This window comes from Strix uralensis, chromosome 5, assembly GCF_047716275.1.
Source record: "Strix uralensis isolate ZFMK-TIS-50842 chromosome 5, bStrUra1, whole genome shotgun sequence".
Lineage (NCBI taxonomy): Eukaryota > Metazoa > Chordata > Aves > Strigiformes > Strigidae > Strix > Strix uralensis.
Window position 1 is genome coordinate 965,061 of NC_133976.1, and position 25,094 is coordinate 990,154.

The following is a 25,094-nucleotide window of genomic DNA, read 5'->3' on the forward strand; positions in this document are numbered from 1 at the left end:
CCCCAGTTGGGCAGCGGGAGCGAGCTGGAAACCGTGCCGTGCCGTGCCACCCCCAGTGCCAACACAGGGATGCCCCAAGCACCGACACCCACAAAAACCTCAGGGTGAAAAGCTCGGCCTCGCCAGGAAAACCACCCAGGGGGGTGCTGCCGGCTGAGCTGGTGTCACTCCGGCGTCGCTCCAGCTTGGCCGAGACTTCCCAGATCTGACTGAGGAGGGGAATTATTTCGTGCTGGTAACGGTCCTGCCCCCTCCGGTGACCTCTCTGAGTCGTTCTGTACAATTTATTTCATAGATTTATTCCTTTACGGCACCTGGGGGCACAGGGGGGCTTCGTTATTAGCAGGTGGTGACGGGGTTTAATGACTCCGCTGGTGGCTTGGGGTGTGTGGCTGCGTGCTGCGGGGGGGGGGTGTGGTGCCTCCTCATCACCGGTACCTGGCACTCCCCCAGGGCAGGACACCCATCCCGGGGTGGGGGTTCCTTCCCGCGCACACCCCGGGTCCCCCCAGCCCTTCTCCTCCAGGGTGAGGAGTCCCCACTTTCCCCCAAATTTTAGGGCCCCAACAGGAGTCGGGGGGGAGGGGAAGTTGGGGAGGGCAGCAGCTCACCCCCTCCCCTCGCTGATGGAGAGAAAAGCGATGGGCAGCGCCCGGGCATCTGTCACAAAATCCTCGCTCTGAGGCTCGTTGTGCCCTCCCTGACCCCCCCCACGTGTGGGGCAGCACCTCGATATCGGCTTTATAAATCCCCCCCCCAGGACAGGGGGTCCGGGGTGGGGGGGGGGGGTAGTTTGTTCCCATATCGATTGCCTTGTAACCCAGATTTTTTCCTTTATCATTACGGTTTTAATTAGAGGCTCCAGCTGCTGTGTCAGCAGTTTGCGGGAGCCCTGGAGGCCGCGGCTCTGTGCCGAGCTGGGAAAGGGCAGGAGCTGCTCTGCGGAGCAGGCAGAGCCTCGCTGCCTGCATCCCTGCCCACATCCCTGCCCCTCGGCACCGCCTGCCGTGTGCCACAGGGCTGGCAACAGTCCCTGGGTGCTGCCGAGCCTCTCCCAGGGGTGCAGGGAGCCGGAGGCCTCCGGGAGAAGCAGCTCTGGCCTGGGCGCTGGCAGAGCTCGTTAAAAAACGAAACGAGCCTTTGGCAGCCAGTCTCGGGCCTCGCTCCTTGCCGGAGCCTTCGAGAAAAAACAGGGCTGGAGAGCACGGACTGAAAAGCGGGAGAGTGTCCCCCCCGAGCACCCCCCGAGCACCGCCTGAGCATCCCCGAGCACCCCCTGAGCATCCCAGAACATCCCTGAGCATCCCAGAGCACCCCCTGAGCATCTCTGAGCATCCCAGACATCCCTGAGCACCCCCTGAGCATCCCAGAACATCCCTGAGCATCCCAGAGCACCCCCTGAGCATCTCTGAGCATCCCAGACATCCCCGAGCACCCCCCGAGCATCCCAGAACATCCCTGAGCACCCCCCGAGCATCCCAGAACACCCCTGAGCATCCCAGAGCATCCCAGAACATCCCTGAGCACCCCCCGAGCATCCCAGAACACCCCTGAGCATCCCAGAGCATCCCAGAACATCCCAGAGCATCCCAGAGCATTCCTGAGCATCCCAGAGCATCCCTGAGCATCCCAGAACACCCCCTGAGCACCCCCTGAGCATCCCAGACCATTCCTGAGCATCCCAGAGCATCCCAGAACACCCCCTGCACCCCCCCGAGCATCCCCCGCCTGCCACCACGTTCCCCGGGATCGAAGTCCCAGCGGCGGGGACTGGTTCTGGAATCATGGACAAAAAACCCGGCTCTTGCCAGGGCGTAGCGCTCCCCCCTGGAAGGCACCTCTCCTCCCGCAACATGGAGGAGCCATTTCAGGCCGCATAAACCACTGAAAAACCTCCCGGGTGATACCAGGCGCCGGTGGGTTGCCGTGACCCGAGGGGTGACCGTTCCGTGGCCACCCCAGTTCTGTCACCTCCTGGGGACGGGGACAGCGGGTGTGCGGAGCACGATGCTGGGGGGTTCCCGGCATCGCAGAGGTTGCGCCGAAGCAACGCCGGGCAGGTTGCCGCCATCCCATCCCACCCATTCGCCCCCCCTCCCCTTCCCCGCGTCGCCGCTCATGTTGTGCAAATGAGCAGCCTGATTTTGACAAGGTGCCTGATTTAATTACGTCGGCCGGGCTGCCGGCTTTCCCCAAGGTGCAGATTATTTTGCGGCTCTAACGACGCCAGCCATCCGCGGGGTCCCGTCGGGCTTTACCGGCGCGACACGGGGGGGCCCGTTCGCCCGGCACTGATGCGTTTCACCTCCGGGAACCGGACCGCGGCAAGCGGCACGTGGCCGCGGCGGGGAGGCCACGCGGATGCCGCCCCGGGGAGCTTCGGAGAAGCGTGGTCGCGCACCCCGAGTCCCCGACGCATCCTCCATCCCGCAGCCGATGGGTTTTCCCAGCTTTGAGGGAGGCACCCCAGAGGGGGTCCCAGCGCCAACACCCCCACACCCTCTTGACCCGCTTCGGCGTTAACCCAATTTAGGAGGTTTCAACCCATAATGCCAATTAGGACGGGTGCGGCGCAGCGGCGCGTTATGCAAAGCAGCCCCGGCAGTTGCTAAACTGTTTATGCAAATGGGCCCGGCAGCCGCCCGTGCTGCAATCCTAATTACTTGGGGCGGGGGAATGGCAAATAAAATCCTCTCCCCCTTTTAAAAAAAAAAAAGCGCTTGCCGCAGTCCGCAGTTCAGGCTTTGGGGGGGGGGTGGAAAAAAAAAACAAGCGGGAAAGCGGCCTGGCACGACGGCGGCAGCTCGGCTGGTGCTGGCACAGCCCCGCGGTGCTGCCAGGGAGGAGAGGGCAGAGGCAGGATGGTGCTGAGCCACCCGCCAGGTGGGACTCGCCGTGCCTCAGTTTCCCCACCTGCCCCCCCCCCCCCCGGGTGCAGCCCAGCCCGTGGCGTTGAGCTGGAGGGGAGCGGCGGCACGACGGAGGGTTGACAGGGATGTCGCCGAGCTTCTCGTTTCTTGGGTATTTTTAATCTTGAGAGGGACGTTGTCCGTCTGTCCGTCTGCCCGGGGCTGTGGTCTTGCGGGGGAGCTTTGCCATCAGGCCCCGGGGTCACGCCAGGCGAGGACGGGGGTGGGGACGAGCTGCTGGGCCCCGCCGTCCCGCGGCCAATTTGGCTTTGCCTTCGCCTCCTCCTGCTGCTGGCTACCCCGTGGGGAGGGTGGGTGGCCCCGGGGGGCTCATGGGGCTGGGGGGGGGCTCCCCATCCTTGCGAGCCAGTGGAGGAATATTACAAAATTAAAAATAATGAGTAATTCGGTGGAGAGCCCCCCTGCCACGTGCAGCCAGGGTGAGGGGCCTGGCGGTGGCCCCTGAGACTCCCACGGTGGCCCTGGGGACACGTGTGTCACCCGAAGGGGGGGGACACCCACGCCATGGCCAGGAAAACAGCCAAATTCCTCCCCATCCTCTTGCCTGCCAGGAGGTTCAGGGTATATTTTTAACGCGACGGCTTCGGCTGCTGCTGACTCACCGGCCCGGCAAAGCCGGTGGCCTGGTGACTAACCAGCCCCGGCTTATTTTGGCCAGGGGGAGGCTGGGGCTGGTAGCTCAGGTGGGCGATGGGGGGTTATCACCCCCGCCACGTGCCTTTTGGCACCCCGGCAATCCTCTGCCGTGGCGGCCGCGGCACCGATCCCAGCAGGAGCTGCCCGGTCGTCCGGGATTACCAGAAAAATCGCCCCGTCGGCGGAATTTCTCAATCCAACGCGCGTTTTGTCGGGCTCTGATGAATCGAGCCTCAAATTAACGGTCGTTAAATCTCCTGCGTGTTAAGTCCCTCCTCTGACAGCATCCAAAACCCCACCGGGCGCAACCGGCGACGCCAGATCGGAGGCGCGTTACAGCACGTTGCCGCCGCAAACCCGCCGAGCTGCAAAAAAAATAATTTAAAATAAATAAATAAATAAATAAATAAATAAACCCGCTCCTCGTCTGCAGCACCAGAGCCAAAAATATCCGCAGCAATAAGAATAATTAACGGGAGCCCCACGTCGGGTTGTGTGCCGAGCGGCTGCGAGCCCACGCTGCCAGAACGGCTGCCTGCCGCGGCGGCTACTGGCCCTGGGACGGTTGCCTGGTGGCACCGGGGTGCGGGGGGGGGACACCCCCCAGCGGGGGGGGGTTACCATGGACCCCCATAGAGCGGTGACCCCCCCCCCACTGCCCCGTCTCCAAACTGCACCCGCCAGGGCGGCCGCGGGGAGCGTCTCCCCGCGCCCCCCCCCCCCCCCCCCAGCCCAGGTCCCACCGCCACGGGGGTTTCTCAGCGGCTGCTGTGACATTTGCTTTTTTTTCCTGAAAGTACATATTCTTATTTAGTAAATATTTGCCTTTTTCCCAAGCCTGGCGCCTAATTATCGAGCTGCTCTTGCCGAAACCCGCCACCACTGTGCAGGCGGCGAAAAGGCCCCGACACCGCGGCATCGTTCCCCCCCCCCTCCCCCAGCGCCGCCTGAGCACCCCAGAGCATCCCTGAGGGTGGGTGGGGGTGAGCAGGGACGCGCCGTGGGGTGCCCCATGAGACTTTTGGGGCGCTGGCAGAGCCACCGGCACCCGCTGCTGGCACGTGCCGGCCCCGCCGGCGAGGTTGCCATAGAAATTATCCTTAACAAGCCTATAGGTTTTAATCACGGGATGCTGCAGCTGCCACGCGGCCCCCGCTCCCCTCCCGGCTGTTTTCCTCATTAAACCCCCCCTGGGATGGAGACCCGGCCGTTGGGGGGGGTTCACCGTGGGGGTACCCCCAGGCCTGCCAAGTGCCCCCCCCCCTGCACCCCAACATTGCCCCGCGTGCCCTTGCCGGCCGAGCAGCGAGCGGCGAAGCATCTCCGGCAGCTGAAATCTCTTGTTCTGCCCCCCCAAAAAAAAAAAAAAAAAAAGCGTGGGGGGGTGGGCGGCGGGCGGATGGCGTGTGTGTGTGATACTGGGGGGGGGGCGGGGGGAGCCCCGCGCTGGCATCGCCGCCCGAGCTGCCAATGAGCGGCGTTGATATTCCTGTCGCTCCCGTTTTCGCACGGTTCTGCCAAGCCGGTGACGCCGGCGCTGGCGTGGGGCTGCCTGCGAGTGCCCCCCCCGGCCCCCCCCGTACGCCCCGACATCGGCCGGTTGGCCTTTGGCTCCATCGCCCCCCCACCCCCTGCCAGCCCCCTGCCTGCAGATACGGTGCGAGATGCAGGCAGGAAAGTTTCCCAGCCCCTGGCAGCAGGGACCGGCCGGCTCCAGTGCGGTGGCACTGCCAGCACCACTGCGGCCCCCCCGGGCACGCTGCGGCCCCCCAAGCATGTTGCAGCCTCTCTACCCCCTCCCACTGCAGCCCCCCGGGCCCACTGCAGCCCCCCCTTTAATCGATCCCACTGCAACCCCTTGATAAGACTGCAGCCCCCCTGATTACGCTGCACCCCCCCCCACGCTGATCACGCTGCAGCCCCCCCCAATCCCGCTGCCGTCACTGCAACCCCTCAGCCTGAGCACGCTGCAGCCCCCCTCTTTGCACCGCAGCCCCCCACTCACACTGCAGCCCCCTCTTGCTGCTCCCGCTGCACCCCCCCGTCAAACTACAGCCCCCCTGCTCCTGCTGCACCCCCCCATCAAACCGCAGCCCCCCTGCTCCTGCTGCAGCCCCTCCACTGCACCACATTGCACCGCTCACGCTGCAGCCCCCCAATTGCTCTGCAGCCCCCCCCCCGATCACACTGCGGCCCCCCTGCTCACGTTGCAACTGCTCCATCGCATCACACTGCAGCCCCCCCATCACCCCTCAGCCCCCCCAATCACCCCAACCCCCCCCGACCACCACACCACCCCCCTGATCACCCCACAGCCCCCCAATCACCCCTCAGCCCCCCCAATCACCCCACAGCCCCCACCCCACCCACACTGACCCCGCAGAGCCTCCCCCACGCCCCACGCCCCCCCCTTGCTCCCCTCCAGCCCCTTTGGGTAGCAGTGGGGCCGATGATTTACTTGGGTGCTCTAATTTAAGGCTAAAATTAAAGCTAAAAAGCACTTCAATAAAATCAAAATGTCACTTCCAGCCCGGCCCCTCCTCGCTGCCCAATTCCAGGGGGTAATGGGACGGTTGAGGCGCGGCGAGGAGGAGTGCGGGCGTGCTGGCGGGGAGGAAGGCCCCCCCAGCAAAGCAGGGGCTCGGGGAGGGGGCTCACCCCCGGGTGTTTGCATTCGCAGTTCAGAGCCGGAGTGATAAAAGACGGGAATAAAGAGAAAAACCAGACGTACGTTGGGATAGAAACCGACCCGGATTTCACCCAAAAAAAAGCCTAAAAAAAAAAACCAACCCACCCCAGAACGTTCAACCACGATGTCTCCGCGTGAGGGCTCGGTGCCGGCGTGGGAACCGGTGAAACCGGGTGCTGGGGGGGGCGGGGGGGGGTCTCCCTGTCTCGGCTGGAGGTGGCCCATGGCCACGAGGACAGGGGGGTGATGGCACAAAGGTGGCCCCAGGGGCTGCCAATGGGCACCGTCACGCCCGGGGGGGCGGCATCTTGGGGACGCTGCTGCGCCCGGGGGTCCCCGTGTCCCCACCACCAGTATCTTGGACACCCTGTGTCCCCGCCACCAGCGCCTGGGGGTCCCCGTGTCCACACACAGGGGCAGTTCCCAGTGTCCCTGCACACCCGGGGGTCCCCGCACCAGCACCCAGGGCACCCTGTGTCCCTGCTGCCAGCACCTGGGGTTCCTGTGTCCCCTCAGCCAGCACCCAGGGCACCCTGTGTCCCTGCCACCAGCACCTGGGGGTCCCCGTGTCCTCTCAGCCAGCACCAGGGCACCCTGTGTCCCTGCCACCAGCACCTGAGGGTCCCCGTGTCCCCTCAGCCAGCACCCAGGGCACCGGGTGTCCCTGCACACCCGGGGCACCCCATGTCCCTGCTGCCAGCACCCAGGGCACCCCGTGTCCCTGCCACCAGCACCTGGGGGTTCCCAAGTCCCCACCAGCAGCACCCAGGGCACCCCGTGTCCCCACTGCCAGCACCCAGGTGGTCCCCATGTCCCCACCACCAGCACCTGCGGGTCTCCATGTCCCCACCAGCAGCACCCAGGGCACCCCATGTCCCTGCAGTCAGCACCCGGGGGTCCCCATGTCCCTGCTGCCAGCACCCAGGGCACCCCACGTCCCCACCACCAGCACTTGGGGGTCCCGGTGTCCCCACCATGGCGGGAGGGGGGGGTGGGGGGGGGGTGGCCTCCATCCCGACCATCTTGGAGCCGGGACCCGCTGCCGGGTGATTCATTCCCAGCTTTATCCTTTAATGGCGAATTAAGATTTTTTTCCCAGCTGGGGAACACATAAATCGGGGGGGGGGGGGGGGGGGAACAGCCCTGGCCCCCCCCAAAAACAACCCCTGGGGAGGCTGGGGGCAGGGGGGGCCCATCCCACGCACCCCAGCTTGGGGGTCCCACGGTGGGGGATGCACCAGCATCTTTAAGTGGGTGATGCCCCCCCACTCCCCATTTCACCCCACGATTCGGAGCAGCCCCCCCCCCCTCTTTTTCCCCCCCTCCAGCTCCCTCCATTTCCCTCCCCGCCTCCCCCTCCGCGATTTTTTGGAAGCTTTTTACTGCTGGGAAGACAAAAAAGCAGCAACAGAAAAACCCTTTCAGGCCGCGGGGAAAGGGGGGGGGGACACACACACACGGCAGCAGCCCCCCCACAACCCGCCGGCTTAACCCCTCAGGGACACGGCATTACAAATTTTGAACAATATTTATTAAAATACAAAAATACACTTGTTTTTTTTTTGTTTTTTTTTTTTTTGTTTTTTTCTCATTTGTTTCTGAGTACAGTCAGATCGTTCTGGCGTTTATATAGAGAGATATAGATATAGATATAACTTCTGCGTCTCCTTCCCGCCTTTAGCCCCCCCCCCCCCCGCGCCCCCCCCCCCCCCCTTCCCCGACTTTTTAATTCAGATTTGACACCCTCCGGTCATTTTTTTTTTTTAAAGCTAAAATAAGAAATTAAAGTAGTTCCAGTGCCCAAGAGGCCGGGGAGGAGCCCCGCCGCTGCCCGACCCTGTCTGTGCCCCCCCACACACCCCGTACCCCCCCTCCAAGCCCTTTGGGACCCCCCCCACCCCACCCCGAGGCACTTGCCGTCCCTGCCGGGACCCCCCCGGCAGTCACCTCGGCTGTTGGTGGCCCCCCCATCGCCGGGCTGAGTCCCCCGAGCCCTTAATTTCTCCCAGTCCCCCCCCCCCCATCATTCCATGAGCAGCCCTCGGGGTGGGGGTGGGTGTCCCCATCCTCACCCCCACCTGGGGAAGGGAGGGGGGGGGGGGGAATAAACACCACCCCCCCCCCCCAAAAAAAAAAAAATTAAAAAAAAGGACTAAAAATCGCAGCGTGTCGCTGAAGGTGGTCTACAATCATACGTCAGGGCTCCCGGGGGGGTGTCCCCCCCCCAGCCCCCCAGGAGCCTTAGCCCTGTGCCCGGTGACGCCGGGGCCTGCAGGATGTGGTGCAGTGGGAGAGGGGGCACGGAGCAGAGTGGGGGGGACCCGCTCCTCAGCGCCCCCCCCCGCCCAGCCGTCACCACCCCCCCAGCCCCCTCCCCCTGCCTGGGGTTCGGGGTGGGGGGGTGGTTGGTTTTTTTTTTTTTTCCCCCTTTTCTTGGGTTTTTTGTTAATTTTTTTTGCTTTAATACATTGCAGACGGCCATCCCCCCAGCCCACAGGCTGCACACCCGCCCCCCCGCTCCCTCTCTTTCCCTTCCCCGCCCCCCCCACCCCACCCCAAAAAAAAAAAAAAAAACCCCAAAATTAATTTCTTTATTGCATTCGGAAGATTTTGGCACCGCGCGGCGGCTCGGGCCGCCGTCCCGCTCCCTGCTCCGCCAGCGAGGGCAGCGCCGTGGGACGGGGGTCCGGCCGCATCCTGCCCCGTCATCCACCCCCCCAAAAACCTCCCCGTACCCCCGCAAAACCACCACCCCCCCCCCCAATCCCACCCGCCGGGCTCCTCTCTGCGCTCCCCGCTACGGCGTCTCCCCCGCGCCGCTGCGCCGCTGCACCGCGCACGGGGCCCTGCGCCGCTCCGCTGCCTGCAAATTTCTTTTTTTTTCTCTTTTTTTTTTTTTGTTTTTTTTTGTGGGTTTTTTGTTTGTTTGTTTGTTTTGTTTTGTTTTTCTCTCCCTCCTTTTTTAAATAGAACTTGCAAGTTAGAAAATAGTTTCTTTGTGGTTGGTTGGGTTTGTTTTTTTTTTTTAAATTTTAATATAATCTGCTTCTCTTTATCAGCCCATAGATTTAATATATAAGCATGTACAAGAAAAAAAAGTCTCTCCCCCACTCTGTACAAAAGTTGCTGTCTATTTTCCCCCCCCCCTTTTTTTTTTTTTGTAGTCGTTGTGGGGGGGGGGTGTTTTGTTTTTTTTTCCTGGTTTTGTGCATTCTATTGCATTTGTAATTTCGGGGGGGGGGGGGAAGAAAAAAAGCCAAAAAAAAAAAAAAAAAAGTAGTCATATCTGGGTTTCCTGTACTTTCTCCTTGGTGTGGGTCTGAATTATATAGGGTTCAGAGAGGGTGGTCCCGGGGGGGTGCAGAGAGTTCCCCAAGCTGTTCTCTGTCCAGTGGGCCCCGTGTGCCGGTTTGTAGGTGTTGTAGTTAATGTGGTCATGAATGGCGGGCAGGACGACCGCCCCCTCACCTGCGACGCCGGCGGTGGCCGCCGCGGTGGCCGTGGCCGCCGGCGAGATGTCCTCGTCCACCTGGATGATCTCGACGGTGCGGGCGGCCGTCACGGTGCTGCGTTGCTGGTGTCGCTTCCGGAGTTTGTAGAAGACGATGAGCATGGCGGCGGCCAAGAGCGTCACCGCCACGAAGCAACCGATGATGATCTTGGTGGTCTTCATCACCTCGTCCAGGCTGGTCTGCATCTTGTCGCCGGAGTCGGCGGTGGGGACCGCCACCTGCTTGGGCGTCCGCGTGGTCTGGACCAGGACGGTGGTGGTGGTGGTGTAGGCCGGCTGGTAGCCCGTCGAGGTGGTGGGCACGGGCTTGGTGAACTTGGGGGAGATGTCCTCCGGGGAGATCTCGGTGGTCTCCACCGTGACGGTGGTGAAGAAGCTGTAGTTGGAGGTGTTGAGCTCGGCCGTGCTCACGTTGAGGTAGGCCGAGGCGTTGGAGTTCCCCGCCACGTTGGTCACCATGCAGGTGTAAACCCCGGTGTCCGTCAACAGGACGTGGGAGAAGTTCAAGGTGCCGTCGTTGAGGACGGAGATGCGCGGGTGGCTGGACGCGTGGCTCAGGACCGTCCCGTTAGGCAACAACCACCTAACGGAGGACATGGAAGGAGTTCGGCACTTGAGCTCGGCCACCCGCCCCTCGGAGATGTTGAGGTCCATGGGGGCGTCCATGATGAAGGGCGCCGAGCACTGGAAGGAGGTCTGGTCCACCTCCACCAGGAACCTGCCCCGCATGTGCAGGGGGGCATGGCAGCGCCCGCAGCAGGTGGAGTTGGTGGGGATGTACTCCCGCAGCCACCACGACAGCCAGAGGATGTCGCAGTCGCAGTCCCACGGGTTGTGGTGCAGGTGGAGCTCCACCAGGTACCGCAGCGGGGCGAAGAGGTCGTGGGGCAGGGAGGAGAGGTTGTTGTGGGCCAGGTTGAGCTCCACCAGCGCCGTCAGGTCGTCGAAGGCGTTCCGCTCGATCAGGTTGATCTGCGAGTTCATAATCCAGAGCTTTTTGAGGGACTTGAGCCCGTGGAAGGAGCCCGGTTTGATCTCGGGGAAGTTATTGCCCGACATCTCCAGCTCCTCCAGCCCCACCAAGGGCGTCAGGTTGGGCATGTCCTTGATGTTGCACATCCCCAGGTTCAGGTACTTGAGGTTGTACAAACCCTCGAAAGCCCCCTCGGAGATGTACTCCAGCTTCTTGAGCTCGCCCAGGTCCAGGCGCATGAGGGAGGGCACCCGGTTGAAGGCGTACGAGGGGATGCTCTCGATGGGGTTGTTCCTCAACCACAGCTCCCGCAGCTTGGAGAGGTACTCGAAGGCCCCGCTGGGGATGACGGTCAACCAGTTGTCGAAGAGCTCCAAGGTGTTGAGGCTGGCCAAGCCGTTGAAAGCCCCCACCTCGATCTGCCGGATGGCGTTCCGGCCCAACTGCAGCACCTCCAGGTGATGCAGGTGACGGAACGTGTCCGCTTGGATCATCTGGATGTTGTTCTCCATCAGGTTGAGGTACCGGGTGTTGGAGGGGATCCCGGGGGGCACCTCGGCCAGGCCGCGACGGGTACAAACCACTTTGCTGAACTGGTTACTGCAGGAGCAAACCGAGGGGCAACTCTGGGCGCCGGGGGAGGCGGCGGCGACGGAGAGGATCCAGGCGTGTAGGGTCAGGTAGGAGACCAGGGCAGCTCTCCAGGCGCGGCGGCGGCGGTGGTGGTGCACAGTTACCTGCCACAAGAGCTTCATGATGTGGCACGTTCATCATTCACCATCGTCTGGGGATGTCGGCGTGAAAAGGAGAACTGGCTCAGGGCCCCCCCCCTCTCCCGGCTCCGACAAGCTGGGCCCGGCTGGCCGGAGTTGGGGGGAAGGAGGGAAGGGGGGGGGGGGAAGGGGGGGTTGAGGGGCTGGGGAGCCGCAGAAGGAGATGGGGTGTGGGGAAAGGGGAAATGAAAATTTAGCCCCCCCCCCCCGATTAAAAAAAAAAAAAAAAAAAGCGACAATAGGTGCGGGGTTGGGGGGGGGGGGAGGAAAGAGGCGCCCTCCCGACGCTCGCCAGCCGTACCTACCTGGGGAAGGGGTGGGGGGGCTGCTCCGGGGGGGCTCGGCGCTGAGCAAAAAGGGGGAGCGGGGATGGGGTGGGGGGGGCCGGCTCCGGGAAAAAAAAAAAAAAAAAAAAAAAAAAAAAAGACAAAATGGCTCCTGGAGGCTGCGGTGGTAAAGGGGGGGGGGCGGCCCGGCTAAGCGGGGGCCTGGCAGCCCCCCACCGCGGCGAGCCCCGCCGCCGGCGCTGCCCGCACCGAGCCCCTCCGGCCGTGGGGCACCCCCGGCCGGCCCGGCATGGCGGCCCCCGCCCGCGGGGAGAGGCCGGGGGGGGGGAAGAGATGGAATGGGGAAAAAATGAGTTTTTTAAAAAAAAGGGGGGAGGGGGGGAAAAAAGGGGGAGAAAAAAAAAAAAGGAAAAAATTTTCAAAATTAAAAAAAAAAATGAAAATGAAGGTAAAAATGAAAAGCAGAAATTGAAATTGGAGGGAAGGGTGGGAATGAAAAGAGAGAAATGGAAAGAAAAATGAAAAATAAAATGGAAAGAAAATCAGAATAAAGGTTAAAAGATAAAAATGAAAAGTGAAATGAAAATAAAGGTTAAGGGTAAAAATGAAAAAGAAAATGAGAATTAAAGGTTAAAGATTAAAATGAAAATGAAAATAAGGATAAAAATTAAGGTAGAATTTAAAATAAAATAAAGGCAAAATTAAAAACGGAATAGAGAAGAAAATGAAAAGAAATTAAAGGCAAAATTAAGAAACAAATAAGGCAAAGCCGAAAACTGAAATAAAAAATAGAAAAATCAAAATCGAAAATAAAAATCAGACCCGAGGAGCTAGAAAAATAAATAAATAAATAGGTAAAAGCCCCCAAAGGAGCGGGGAAAGCCCCCCCCAGCCCGAGGAGGGGAAAGGCCAAGGCGGGGAGCTCTGAGGAGCGGGGGGGGGGTGTCGCTGGGGGCAGCCCCCCGGGGCGTCGTGTCCGTTGCGGGGTGGGGTGGGGGGGTGGGGGGGGGTGTGTGGGGGGGGTCCCGTCCACCCTCCCGCGTCTCCTCCTGGGTCCCGCGTGGGCCGGGTGTCGCGTTCAGCGGGCGCGCAGCGTGGCGGAGCGGGGGGGGGCGGCGGCGGCGGCGGCCCTGGGCGCAGCGGCGGGAGCGGCGGCGGGGGCCCCCCCGGGGCCGTCGGGCATCCTCCGGTGGGAGCGGGCGTGCGGGCCCCGCGGAGCCCGGGCGGCGCGGGCGGAGCGGGCGGCAGCCGCGCAGGCGGCTCGCTCATCCTTTTGTCCTTCAGCGCCAGCGCGGATGGATTGCTGACGCATCGCGCTGGGAGCCCGGCAGCGGCGGGGGGTGCTCCCCCCCCCCTTCACCGACACCCCCCCCACCTCCCCTGAAACACACACACCCCCTGCCCGCCCCCCACCCTCCCTCCCACCCCCCCCTCGAGCCCCGGTTGCTCCGGTTGCGCGGAGCCGGGAGGGAGGAAGGAGATTTCCAGGCTGGGGATGAGTTTCCTCCTCCTCTTCCTCCTCCCTCCTCCCGCAGCTCCGCGGGGAAAGAAAAAGGGGGGGGGGGGGGTTCTCAGCGAACCCCCCCCACCCCATCCAACCCCCCCCCCAACCAAGCGGCCCCGGACGGACGGACAGACGGACAGCTCGGCGGCTTTAAGGTGATGGGGGGGACGCGGCTCCATCCCACCCCCCCCCATAGAACGCAGCGCCCCCCCCCCTTGGACTCCCCCCCCCCCCCGGCCTCCCACAGGCTGAGGGCTGAGACCTGACACAAGCTGGGACATGGATGGAGAGGACGGGCCCGGCTCTGCTGGCGGGGGGGGGGGGGCGCGGGTCCGGCTCCGCCGCGGGCTGGGGAGTGGGTGATGCCGGATTTTTGGGGTACAAGCTCGCGGGGGGGGCGTCTGGGTGTTCTGCCCCCACCCCCCCACAACCCCCGATAATTAGCGCCAGGCTGGTAACGAACTCCTGGGGGTGGGGGGGGAACGCCAGCACCCCCGGGGTCCCTTGGGTGGCCCCCCGGGGGGGCGGGGGGGGCTGCTGGAGGGGGGGGGGGGTGGGCCGTGCTGAGACGCTGCGCCGTGAGCGAGTTTTAATTAAAGAAACGGGGGGGGCGGGGGGGCTCGTGCTGCTGGTTTGGGGGGGTCCTGCGTGGGGGGTGCCCCAGCTTGTGGGGGGGTGTAAAACCCACCCCAATTTTCTGTGGATTCTCTGGTGTCTCGAAGCCACGCCTGCCCCCCCCCCCCCCCGTGCGGGGGGCACCTCTGTGGGGATCGGGGAGGGGGGGGGGCTTGGGGACACCCCCGTGACACTCTCCTGTCCTTGCCGGGGTCACTGTCCCCATGTTGGTGACACATCCCCAAGGGGGGGGGGGGATGCAGAGTGAGCCCCCCCCACCCCCAAGCGATGCCCCCCCGGGTGCCTCCTGCACCCCACAGGGGTGTGTGTGTCCCCACCTCACATCACAGGGTGTTGGGGGGGGCACAGGGGACAGTGACCTTTGCTGGGGGGCCCCCCCCCACACGTGGGTGCTGCACCCCACGAACTGGAGGTGGCACCAGCATCCCTGGGGCCTCATCCTCCCCTCCCCCCCGCGCGGTGGATGGGGGGGGGGAGGCGGGGGGGGGTGGGTTTGTTTTTTAAAAGGTTACGGTGGGTTTGAGGGGGGGGGCAAAGGGCGCGATTCCCGGCGCGGAAGGTTACGGCGTCGTCAATTGATTCTCGTGGCACCCATAAAGCGCCACAAAAGGCCCAAAATTCGCCTCCGCGGCGTGGCCGGTGCCTCTGCCACGTGCCTGGGTAGCCACCGTGGCCACCAGCCGAACCGTGGTCCCGGGCTCCGGCTCCGGCCAGTGGAAGGGGCTACGGGAAGGCCATGACCCTGTGCCCATCCCCCGGTAGTGCCGGATGGCCACCGGCCCCGCTGCAGCTCCCGCTGGGGGCAGTTAGCCACTGGCTACTAACGAGGGGTCGCAGGCGCTTGTGCTTCGCTGCGGGCACCCATGGGTGCCGGCGGGGTGGGGGGGGAAATTGGGGGGCCAGTTTGGCCGAGGCGTGCACTGGGCAAACACACTGGGGGGGTTTGGCAACAGTTTGGGGGGCTCCCGGCTCCCTCCTCTTTCTCAGTGGCAGCTGAGCCCCCCCCCTGCGGCTGGGCCCCCCTGGGTGATGTTTTTGGGGTGCTGGGGTGGGGGCAGGTGGACCCCCCCCACTGTGGGCAGGGTTTGGGTGCTGCCCGGGGCGCCAGGCATGGCTGGGCCTGGGGGCTTCATCTGCAGCAGCTCCTGCCTGCACGGTGGCTCCTGCCTGCACAGCATCTCCTGCCCGCACGGCATCTCCTGCCCGCACAGCATCTCCTGCCTGCACGGCATCTCCTGCCCGCACAGCATCTCCTGCCTGCACGGCATCTCCTGCCCGCACAGCATCTCCTGCCTGCACGGCATCTCCTGCCCGCACAGCATCTCCTGCCCGCACAGCATCTCCTGCCTGCACGGCATCTCCTGCCCGCACGGCATCTCCTGCCTGCACAGCATCTCCTGCCTGCACGGCATCTCCTGCCTGCACAGCATCTCCTGCCCGCACGGCATCTCCTGCCCGCGCGGCATCTCCTGCCTGCACCGTGGCTCCTGCCTGCACGGCATCTCCTGCCCGCACAGCATCTCCTGCCTGCACGGTATCTCCTGCCCGCACGGCATCTCCTGCCTGCACCATGGCTCTTGCCCGCACGGCATCTCCTGCCCGCACAGCATCTCCTGCCCGCACGGCATCTCCTGCCCGCACAGCATCTCCTGCCTGCACGGCATCTCCTGCCTGCACAGCATCTCCTGCCCGCACGGCATCTCCTGCCCGCGCGGCATCTCCTGCCTGCACCGTGGCTCCTGCCCGCACGGCATCTCCTGCCCGCACAGCATCTCCTGCCTGCACGGTATCTCCTGCCCGCACGGCATCTCCTGCCTGCACCGTGGCTCTTGCCCGCACGGCATCTCCTGCCCGCACAGCATCTCCTGCCCGCACAGCATCTCCTGCCTGCACGGCATCTCCTGCCTGCACCGTGGCTCCTGCCCGCACGGCATCTCCTGCCTACACGGTATCTCCTGCCCGCACGGCATCTCCTGCCTGCACGGCATCTCCTGCCTGCATGGCATCTCTTGCCTGCACGGCATCTCCTGCCTGCATGGCATCTCTTGCCTGCACAATGCCTCCTGCCTGCATATGACTTTCTGCCTGCACGGCATCTCCTGCCTGCACGGTGCTTCCTGCCTGCACCCCCCCAGTACTGGAGGCAGCTCCAGAGGCCACCGACCTTGTCCCCTGCCTGCACTGCCGGGCAGGCAGCTCTGCGTGGGGCAGGGGCTGCAGCCTGCCGGCACTGGCTGGTTTGCACCCTCCTGTTTGCACACCCCAGTTTCACACCCGTTTCACACCCCAGTTCGCTCTGGTTTGCACACTCCGGTTTGCTTCCAGATTCGGTCTCTGGTTTGCACACCCGGGTTTGCACACCCATTTGCTCTCTGGTTTGCACACCCCAGTTTGTGGAACTGGGTGCCCAGGAGCAGAACTGGGTGCCGTTGCACAGATCTGGGTACCCGTGGAGCAAAAGTGGGTACCCAGGAATGGAACTGGGTGCTCAGGAGCAGAACTTGGTGCTGTGGCACAGATCTGGTTGCCATGGAGCAGATCCAGGTACCTGTGGAGCAGAACTGGGTGCCCATGGAGCAGAACTGGGTGCCCAGGAGCAGATCTGGGTGCCCGTGGAGCAGAACTGGGTGCCCATGGAGCAGAACTGGGTGCCCAGGAGCAGATCTGGGTGCCCGTGGAGCAGAACTGCGTGCCCAGGAGCAGATGTGGGTGCCAGGGCGTGATGCCAGTGGCCAGACCCCACACTGGGGTGACTTTGGCCTTGCCCCACACCCACCCACCCCCCCCCGGACAAACTCCAGCGTGTCCAGACCTTCGCTCCACTGCTCGGAACTGCCGAGACGGAGCGTTGGTGGTGGGGTGGGTTGGGGGGGTGTTGAGCGGGTGCGAGAGGGTGCTGAGGGCCACCGTGTCCCTTCCCACAGGTGGAGGTGGAGGTGGAGAGCATGGACAAGGCGGGGAACTTCATCGGGTGGTTGCACATCGAGGGCCTCAACCTGTCGGTGGCCCTGGTGGAACACGCCCTCTCCAAGGTGCACTTCACCGCCGAGCGCAGCCCCTACTACAAGGCGCTGCTGGGCGCTGAGGAGGCCGCCAAGCAGAGGAAGGAGAAGGTGAGCACGGGGACGGGGACGGGGACAGGGACGGGGATGGGGACAGGGATGGGGACAGGGACAGGGACGGGGACAGGGACAGGGACAGGGCGGGTGTCCCCACCCCGAGGGCTGCGTCACGGCCCGCACGGGGAGCCTGGAGGGTTCCGGGAGCCCAAAGGGTTAAATGGAGGTGAAATGGCAGCAAACAACTGGGTAAGATGTTTTATTTGGGGTAGAAACAGCTGAAACTTGGGAAAGGAGAGTAAATGATGTGGTGTGTTATTGAGAAATGTGTAAAAATGTAGGAAAAGGGAAGGGAAGGAAAAGGGAAAGAAAAAGGGAAAAAAAAAGGGAAAAGGAAAGGAGAAAGGAAAAGGAAAAAAGGAAAAGAAAGAAAAAGGGAAGGGAAGGGAAGGGAAGGGAAGGGAAGGGAAGGGAAGGGAAGGGAAGGGAAGGGAAGGGAAGGGAAGGGAAGGGAAGGGAAGGGAAGGGAAGGGAAGGGAAGGGAAGGGAAGGGAAGGGAAGGGAAGGGAAGGGAAGGGAAGAAAGGAAAGGGAAAAAATAAAAAGGAAAGGAAAAGGAAAAAGGAAAAAAGGAAAGGAAAAAAAAGGAAAGGAAAGGGGAGAAAGACTCAAATAATCTGGATCCCCACCTGTTAGGGCCACACTGGGAGCCCAGAGAGTCCTAAAGGTTCTGTGATCCCCTCGGGTTAAATTAAGGTGAAACAACACCAACCAGCCGGTTAAAATGTTTTACTTGGGGTAGAAACAACTTAAATGTGGGAAAGGACCATAAGCGACGGGGTGTCTTATTGATAAATCTGTGAGAAAGGAAAGAATGGAAAGACAAAAAAGAAAAGGGAGGGAGAGAAGGAGAGTGAAAGAATCGTGATCCCCAGCCCGGGCTCCAGCGCGGTCTCAGGTCCCGTAATCTTGGGTGGTGGGTGCACCCCAGCGACGTTCTCTGTGGCCTTTTTAAGTTCATCATGGGCTGATTTGCATATTAGACCAGGAGAGGCGGGTGTCCATGAGGGACAAGGAAAAGGTGGAGGCGGGTGCTGGGCGTGGCCGGGGGATGGGCAGCACGAACCCTTTTGTCCAGTCAGTCGGTGGTCGCCATCTCCCCCCCCTTTACCTTTTCCTCAGGTTTTGTTTCTCGGGCAATTCTCCCCCATGAGCCCCATCTGGTGCCGGGTGTTTAACTCTCCTGTCCAGCTTTTCGCTCCTCTTGGGGGCCCTAGTCGTAAACTAAAGCGTGGGCCTTACCCCGAGCAGTTGGTTTTACTCCGTGTCCGTCTCCCCCCTTCGAGGCTTCTCTGGGGAATTTGGCTGCTGAGTGTGAGGGAGCGGAGCCGCGCGCCCTTCGATCCGCCCTGCGCTTCCCTCGCAGCTCAGCCCTTCCTTAAACCAGATCAGCCCTTCCTTAAACCGGATCAGCCCTTCCTTAAACCAGATCAGCCCTTCCTTAAACCGGATTAGCCCTTCCTTAAACCAGATCGGCACTCCTTAAACCAGATCAGCCCTTCCTTAAACCAGATCAGCCCTTCCTTAAATCAGATCAGCCCTTCCTTAAACCGGATCAGCCCTTCCTTAAACCAGATCAGCCCTTCCTTAAACCGGATCAGCCCTTCCTTAAACCAGATCGGCCATTCCTTAAACCAGATCAGCCCTTCCTTAAACCGGATCAGCCATTCCTTAAACCAGATCGGCCCTTCCTTAAACCAGATCAGCCATTCCTTAAACCAGATCAGCCCTTCCTTAAACCAGATCAGCCCTTCCTTAAACCGGATTAGCCCTTCCTTAAACCAGATCAGCCATTCCTTAAACCAGATCAGCCCTTCCTTAAACCCGATCAGCCCTTCCTTAAACCAGATCAGCCATTCCTTAAACCAGATCAGCCCTTCCTTAAACCAGATCAGCCCTTCCTTAAACCGGATCAGCCCTTCCTTAAACCAGATCGGCCATTCCTTAAACCAGATCAGCCCTTCCTTAAACCAGATCGGCCATTCCTTAAACCAGATCAGCCCTTCCTTAAACCGGATCAGTCATTCCTTAAACCAGATCGGCCATTCCTTAAACCAGATCAGCCCTTCCTTAAACCCGATCAGCCATTCCTTAAACCAGATCGGCACTCCTTAAACCAGATCAGCCCTTCCTTAAACCCGATCAGCCATTCCTTAAACCAGATCAGCCCTTCCTTAAATCAGATCAGCCCTTCCTTAAACCAGATCGGCCATTCCTTAAACCAGATCGGCCCTTCCTTAAACCAGATCAGCCCTTCCTTAAACCAGATCAGCCATTCCTTAAACCAGATCGGCCATTCCTTAAACCAGGTCGTTCATTCCTTAAACCAGATCAGCCATTCCTTACACCAGATAATTCATTCCTTAGACTGACCACAAAGGCCACAACTTGGCCTTGAGGCTTTTCCTGTCCATGACCGTTTGAGTCATTAACCACGTCAGTCCCTCAGGGATGTCCCCACCCCCCGCGTGCTGGTGACCACAACAGCTCCAGCCTCTGGGTACCACCGCAGCCACCACCTCGCTCTGGTCCTTGGCCGCTTTCCTGGTGGCATCAAGCGTGGCCGCGGGGCTGAGGGGGGGGTCCCCCAAAACCCCCACGTGTGTGTCCCCCCCAATGCCAGGTGTGGTCCCACTACGAGGAGACGCCGGTGGAGGAGGTGGTGCCGGTGCTGGAGGAGAAGGAGCGCACGGCCAACTACAAACCCGTCTTCGTGACCGAAATCACGGACGATCTCCACTTCTACGTGCAGGACGTGGAGACGGGTACTGGGGGGGGGCTGGGGGCGCCCCCCTATCCTCCCCCCCACGCCCCACCCTGCAGATCTCACACCCCCACCCCCACCCCCCCCCCCCGGGGTGTCATTTGGGTGCTTTAAGGGACACAGGGTGAGGGGGCTCATCCCTGCACCCCCAGCCCAGCGGTAGCTCTGAGTCTGCCCCCCCTCACTGCGGTCCCTGCGTGGGGGGGGGGGGGGGGGGGGGGGCACACAGCTCCCCGGGGACCCCCCCTGGGTGAAGCCATAACACGGCAGCACCCACTGAATTATTAACACCCTTCTGATGGCACCCACGGGTCTTCCCCCACCCAAAGTGGGGGGGGGGGTGGGGGGTGGGTTTATTTTAGTGGACAGCCCCCCCCCCCCCCCCAAATCCCCATGTCCTGGGTGCAATGGGTGCTGGATTTGCCCCCCCCCGCCCCCCGCAGGTGCCCAACTGGAGAAGCTGATGGAGAACATGCGAGCCGAGGTGGGCACCCACCCGCCCGTGGAGGGCTCCTACGCCCCGCGCCGCGGAGATTTCTGCATCGCCAAGTTCGTCGATGGAGAATGGTAAGGTGGGGGGAGGGGGGGTGTCCAGGGGGGGGTGTTGGGCCACCCTGAGGTGTGGTTTTGGGGTGACACCCCCCTCGCCACCCCTCCGTCCCGTTCTCCAGGTACCGGGCCCGGGTGGAGAAGGTGGAGTCGGGTGCCAGAGTCCACATCTTCTACATTGACTACGGCAACGTGAGTGCTTGGGGGAGGGGGGCATGGGTGGGGGGCACCCTGGGGTGCCAGCCGGAGCCCCCCCCGGCTCCAGCCGTGCTGTGCAAGGTGAGGCTGGCTGTGTCTCCCAGCCTGCCCTGGGAGCAGGGTGCCCACCCAATGCCAGCACCCAAGAGCCCATCAGTGCTCAGCACCCTTGGGTGCCCTCCCAACCCCATCACCAGTTGCCCATCATCCTTGTGTGCCCTCCCAATCCAATGACGGGGTGCCCATCGCCCTTGGGTGCCCCCCCAACCCCATGACCAGTTGCCCAGCACCCTTGAGCGCCCATCACCCTTGGGTGCCCTCCCAACCCCATCACGCTTGGGTGCCCTCCCAATGCCATCACCAGTTGCCCAGCACCCTTGGGTGCCCTCCCAACCCCATGACCCTTGGGTGCCCTCCCAATGCCATCACCAGTTACCCATCACCCTTGGGTGCCCTCCCAACCCCATGACCAGTTGTCCGTCACCCTTGGGTGCCCTCCCAACCCCATCACCCTTGGGTGCCCCCGCAGAAGGAGACTCTTCCCGCCACGCGCCTGGCCGCCCTCCCCCCGGCCTTCAGCACCCGCGTCCTGCCAGCCCAGGCCACCGAGTACAAATTCGCCTTCATCCAGGTGCCCCAAGACGTAAGTAGGGGGTCACAGGGTGGGGAGATGGGGGATCCCCCCCCCCCCCCATCACCAGGGACTCTCGGGGTGCCATGTGGGTGCCGCAGGACGAGGCGCGGGCCGACGCGGTGGACAGCGTGGTGAGGGACATCCAGAACACCCAGTGCCTGCTCAACGTCGAGCACCCGGGGCCCGGCTGTCCCCATGTCACCCTCCAATTCGCCGACTCCAAGAGCGACGTGGGGCTGGGGCTGGTCAAGGAGGGGCTGGTCATGGTCGAGGTGCGCAAGGAGAAGCAGTTCCAGAAAGTGGTAAGTGCTGGGGGGGGGGGGGGGGGGTTGGCTGCCCCCAGGAGTTTCGGGGTGCAGGGAGAAATAGGGGGACCCCCACCACCACCCCTGCAAGTGCTGGCCACCCCCACCCACATGGGTCCCCTCTTGGGCCCATCCCCATCTCCCTACACGGAGGTGGGACATTCCCCCCCCCCCCCCCCCTTCACCCTGATGTGCCACAGAGGGACAAAGTGGGGTTCCCCGGGGGTACACGGCCCTGTGCCCCCCCCAAAACCCCCCTGGGAGGGGGTGCGGGTTCACCCCAACCCTGTGTCATGTGTGTGTGTGTGTGTGTGTCCCCAGATCACCGAGTACCTGAATGCCCAGGAGACAGCCAAGAGCGCCCGGGTGAGTGCTGGGGGGGGTGGGGGGGATGGGGAGGGGGGCCCGGTGCAGCCCCCCCCTTTTCTCAGCGGGGTGCTGCATGTGGGACCCCCCCCCCCCATTTCTGGGGTGGTGTTGGATGAGGGACCCCCAGCTCTGGGGAGATGATGGATGTGGTACCCCCCAACTTTGGGGTGTCTGGATGTGGGACCCCCCCAACTCTGGGGTGTCTCCTGATGTGGCCCCCCCATCTCTGGGGAGATGCTGGATGTGGGACCCCCCCCCGAACTCTGGGGTGTCTCTGGAGGTGGTACCCCCACCTCTGGGGTGTCGCTGGAGGCAGCCCCCCAACTCTAGGGGTGTCCCCCCCCCCCTCTTGCAGCTGAACCTCTGGCGTTATGGCGATTTCCGCGCGGACGACGCAGACGAGTTCGGCTACAGCCGCTGAGGGGCCCCCCCACACCCCCCCCCCCGCCGCCGCCACCTGTGTGTGTCCCCCCCTCCATCACCCCATCCCGTCCCGCGGGGGGGCCGGGGCAGCCGAGGAGGTGGGGGGGGAGAGGGGCAGGATGGGGGGGGGGGGGGGGGCAGCCCTGGCTCCCCCCTCCCATCCTCCTGGCAGCAGAATTTGCCCCCCCCCCCGTCCTGCCCCCAGCCAGCGCCGCCCCCCCCCGGCCTGTATTTAAAGCTTCAGAGGCCCAAATAAAAGTAGTCAAGCGTCACGTCACGTGTGGCTTCTTTTTGGGGGGGGGGGGAGGCCCATGCTGGTGTCACCCCCCCCGCCACCGTTCACTGCGTCCCCAGGGATCAAACCTGCACCCCAAGGGAAGGGGGAGGTGCCCCAGGGTGGGGTATCCCCCCCACTGCTGGGGGGGGTCCTAGATGTTGGGGGCGGGGGGGGCGCCCTATCACAGGGGTGGGAAGGGTTTGTCCTGCCCCAGTGAGGGCTGGGGGGGGGGAGAGGGGGGGGACTGCAGCTTTGGGACCCCAAAGCCTGGGACCCAAACCAGGGTCCCACATCTGGCTCCCAAACATGGACCCCAAAGTTGGGCCCCAAATGTGGGTCCTGACCTTGAACCCCAAGACTGGGTCCCCAACCTGGACCCCAACCCTGCGTCCCAAGTGTGGCCCCTGACCTTGACCCCCAACCCTGGGACCCAAACGTGACCCCTGACCTTGAACCCCAACCCTGGACCCAAACGTGGCCCCTGACCTTGAACCCCAACCCTGGACCCAAACCCCAGGTCCCAAATGTGATCCCTGACCTTGAACCCCAAGTCCTGTGGGGACACCAGCGAGGGCCACCCATGGGCTGTCCCCGGCGCTGCCGGTGGGGGACAGGGACGGGGGCGGGGGGGGGGGGTGTCGGTGTCGGTGAGAGCCGCTGGCAGGGCCCTCGTCCCCACTGGCCACCTTGCTCCGGGGGAGCTAATTAACAGGGCTCTGCTAATTGAATTTGAACACAATTACAGCGGAGCGCACCGCGCGGCGGGTTTCAGTAATTAACACCAGCGAACGATCATAATTAAAGGAAGAGGTGGTGGGGGTGCTGCTGGCTGTCCCCTCCCCGCTCCCCTGTCCCCAGCCCGGCCACCCCGACCTGCCCCAGGGGCTTTGGGGGTCCTTGTCTGTATCTGGGGGGGTCCTGGGGGTCTTTGGGGGTCCCTGGAGGTCTCTGGATGTATCTGGGGGGGTCTTTGGGGGTCCCTGACTAAATTGGGGGGGCACTGGGGATCTTTGGGGGTCCCTGGAGGTCTCTGTCCATATCTGGCGGGGTCCTGGGGGTCTTTGGGGGTCCCTGACTATATCTGGGGGGTTCTGGGGGTCTTTGGGGGTCCCTGGAGGTCTCTGGACATGGCTGGGGGGGTCTTTGGGGGTCTCTGACTATATAGGGGAGGACTCTGGGGATTTTTGGGAGTCCCTGGAGGTCTGTGGCTCTATCTGGGGGGATCCTGGGGGTCTTTGGGGGTCCCTGACTATATCTGGGGGGTCCTGAGGGTCTTGGGGGGGCCGTGGAGCTCTCTGGGGTGTAACTGGGGGGTCCTTGATGACCCCCCCACGGTGTCCCGGGGGTCTTTGGGGGGCACATGGGTGTCCCTGGAAGGGGTCTCTGGGCCCCCCCCAGGGTCTTTAGGGGGTGCCCGGGAGGGGTCCCTGAGTGTCGCTGCGGTTCCTCTGAGCCCCCCCCTCTCCAGCCCGGGTGGCCACGGGACCACCAAGGGACCCGCTCACGGGACCTGGGCTGTGCTGGGGGGAACTGGGACGAACTGGGCGGGGCTGCAGCCGTGTTGGGAGGGGCTGGGCTGTACTGGGCGGTGCACAGGGCTGTACTGGGCTGTACTGGGCGGTGCACAGGGCGGTGCTGGGCGGTGCTGGGCGGTGCACAGGGCTGTACTGGGCGGTGCTGGGATGAACTGGGAGGTGCACAGGGCGGTGCTGGGCGGTGCACAGCGCTGTACTGGGCGGTGCTGGGCGGTACTGGGCGGTGCTGGGATGTACTGGGAGGTGCACAGGGCGGTGCTGGGCGGTACTGGGCGGTACTGGGCGGTGCTGGGCGGTACTGGGCGGTGCTGGGATGTACTGGGAGGTGCACAGGGCGGTGCTGGGCGGTACTGGGCGGTGCTGGGCGGTACTGGGCCGTACTGGGCCGTACTGGGCGGTACTGGGCGGTGCACAGAGCTGCGGCACTCCGGGAGGAGAGAGAGAAACAGCACCACCTGCCGGTCCCAGTACAGCCGCGTCCCAATACAGCCTCGTCCCAGTACAGACCCATCCCAGTACAGCCCCATCCCAGTACAGCCCAATCCCAGTACAGACCCATCCCAGTACAGACCCATCCCAGTACAGCCCAATCCCAGTACAGACCCATCCCAGTACAGACTCGTCCCAGTACAGCCCCGTCCCAGTACAGACCCATCCCAGTACAAACCCATCCCAGTACAGCCCTGTCCCAGTACATCTCCATCCCAGTACAGCCCCATCCCAGTACAGCCTCGTCCCAGTACAACCGTGTCCCAGTACAGCCCCGTCCCAGTACAGCCTCGTCCCAGTACAGCCCCACCCCAGTACAGCCCCGCCCCAGTACAGACCCATCCCAGTACAGACCCATCCCAGTACATCTCCATCCCAGTACAGCCGTGTCCCAGTACAGCCCCATCCCAGTACAGCCCCGTCCCAGTACAGCCTCGTCCCAGTACATCTCCATCCCAGTACAGCCCCGTCCCAGTACAGCTCCATCCCAGTAC

General features: G+C 63.1%; 2 protein-coding genes across 2 annotated transcripts in view; one reads left to right on the top strand and one right to left on the bottom strand.

The window, feature by feature from the left end:
* The window catches only part of SND1 (staphylococcal nuclease and tudor domain containing 1), a 127,088-nt gene extending 104,517 nt beyond the window's left edge, over positions 1-22,571 (top strand). Inside the window, exons 17-24 of the mRNA XM_074869597.1 lie at positions 16,864-17,052; positions 19,681-19,822; positions 20,265-20,388; positions 20,493-20,562; positions 21,098-21,211; positions 21,301-21,504; positions 21,829-21,873; positions 22,232-22,571. Coding sequence (XP_074725698.1) covers positions 16,864-17,052; positions 19,681-19,822; positions 20,265-20,388; positions 20,493-20,562; positions 21,098-21,211; positions 21,301-21,504; positions 21,829-21,873; positions 22,232-22,297 — 954 coding nt within the window. The 3' untranslated portion in view covers positions 22,298-22,571. The remainder of the gene's footprint in view (positions 1-16,863; positions 17,053-19,680; positions 19,823-20,264; positions 20,389-20,492; positions 20,563-21,097; positions 21,212-21,300; positions 21,505-21,828; positions 21,874-22,231) is intronic.
* LRRC4 (leucine rich repeat containing 4) lies at positions 9,297-11,628 on the bottom strand. Its single transcript, XM_074869599.1, has one exon. It carries the CDS (start codon positions 11,492-11,494, stop codon positions 9,536-9,538), a length of 1,959 nt encoding a protein of 652 aa, XP_074725700.1. The 5' UTR covers positions 11,495-11,628; the 3' UTR covers positions 9,297-9,535.
* Positions 22,572-25,094: the final 2,523 nt, after the last annotated feature.

Coding starts and splice junctions, on each gene's coding strand:
- LRRC4 (XM_074869599.1), bottom strand. CDS start 11,494: ATGAAGCTCTTGTGGCAGGTAACTGTGCACCACCACCGCCGCCGCCGC.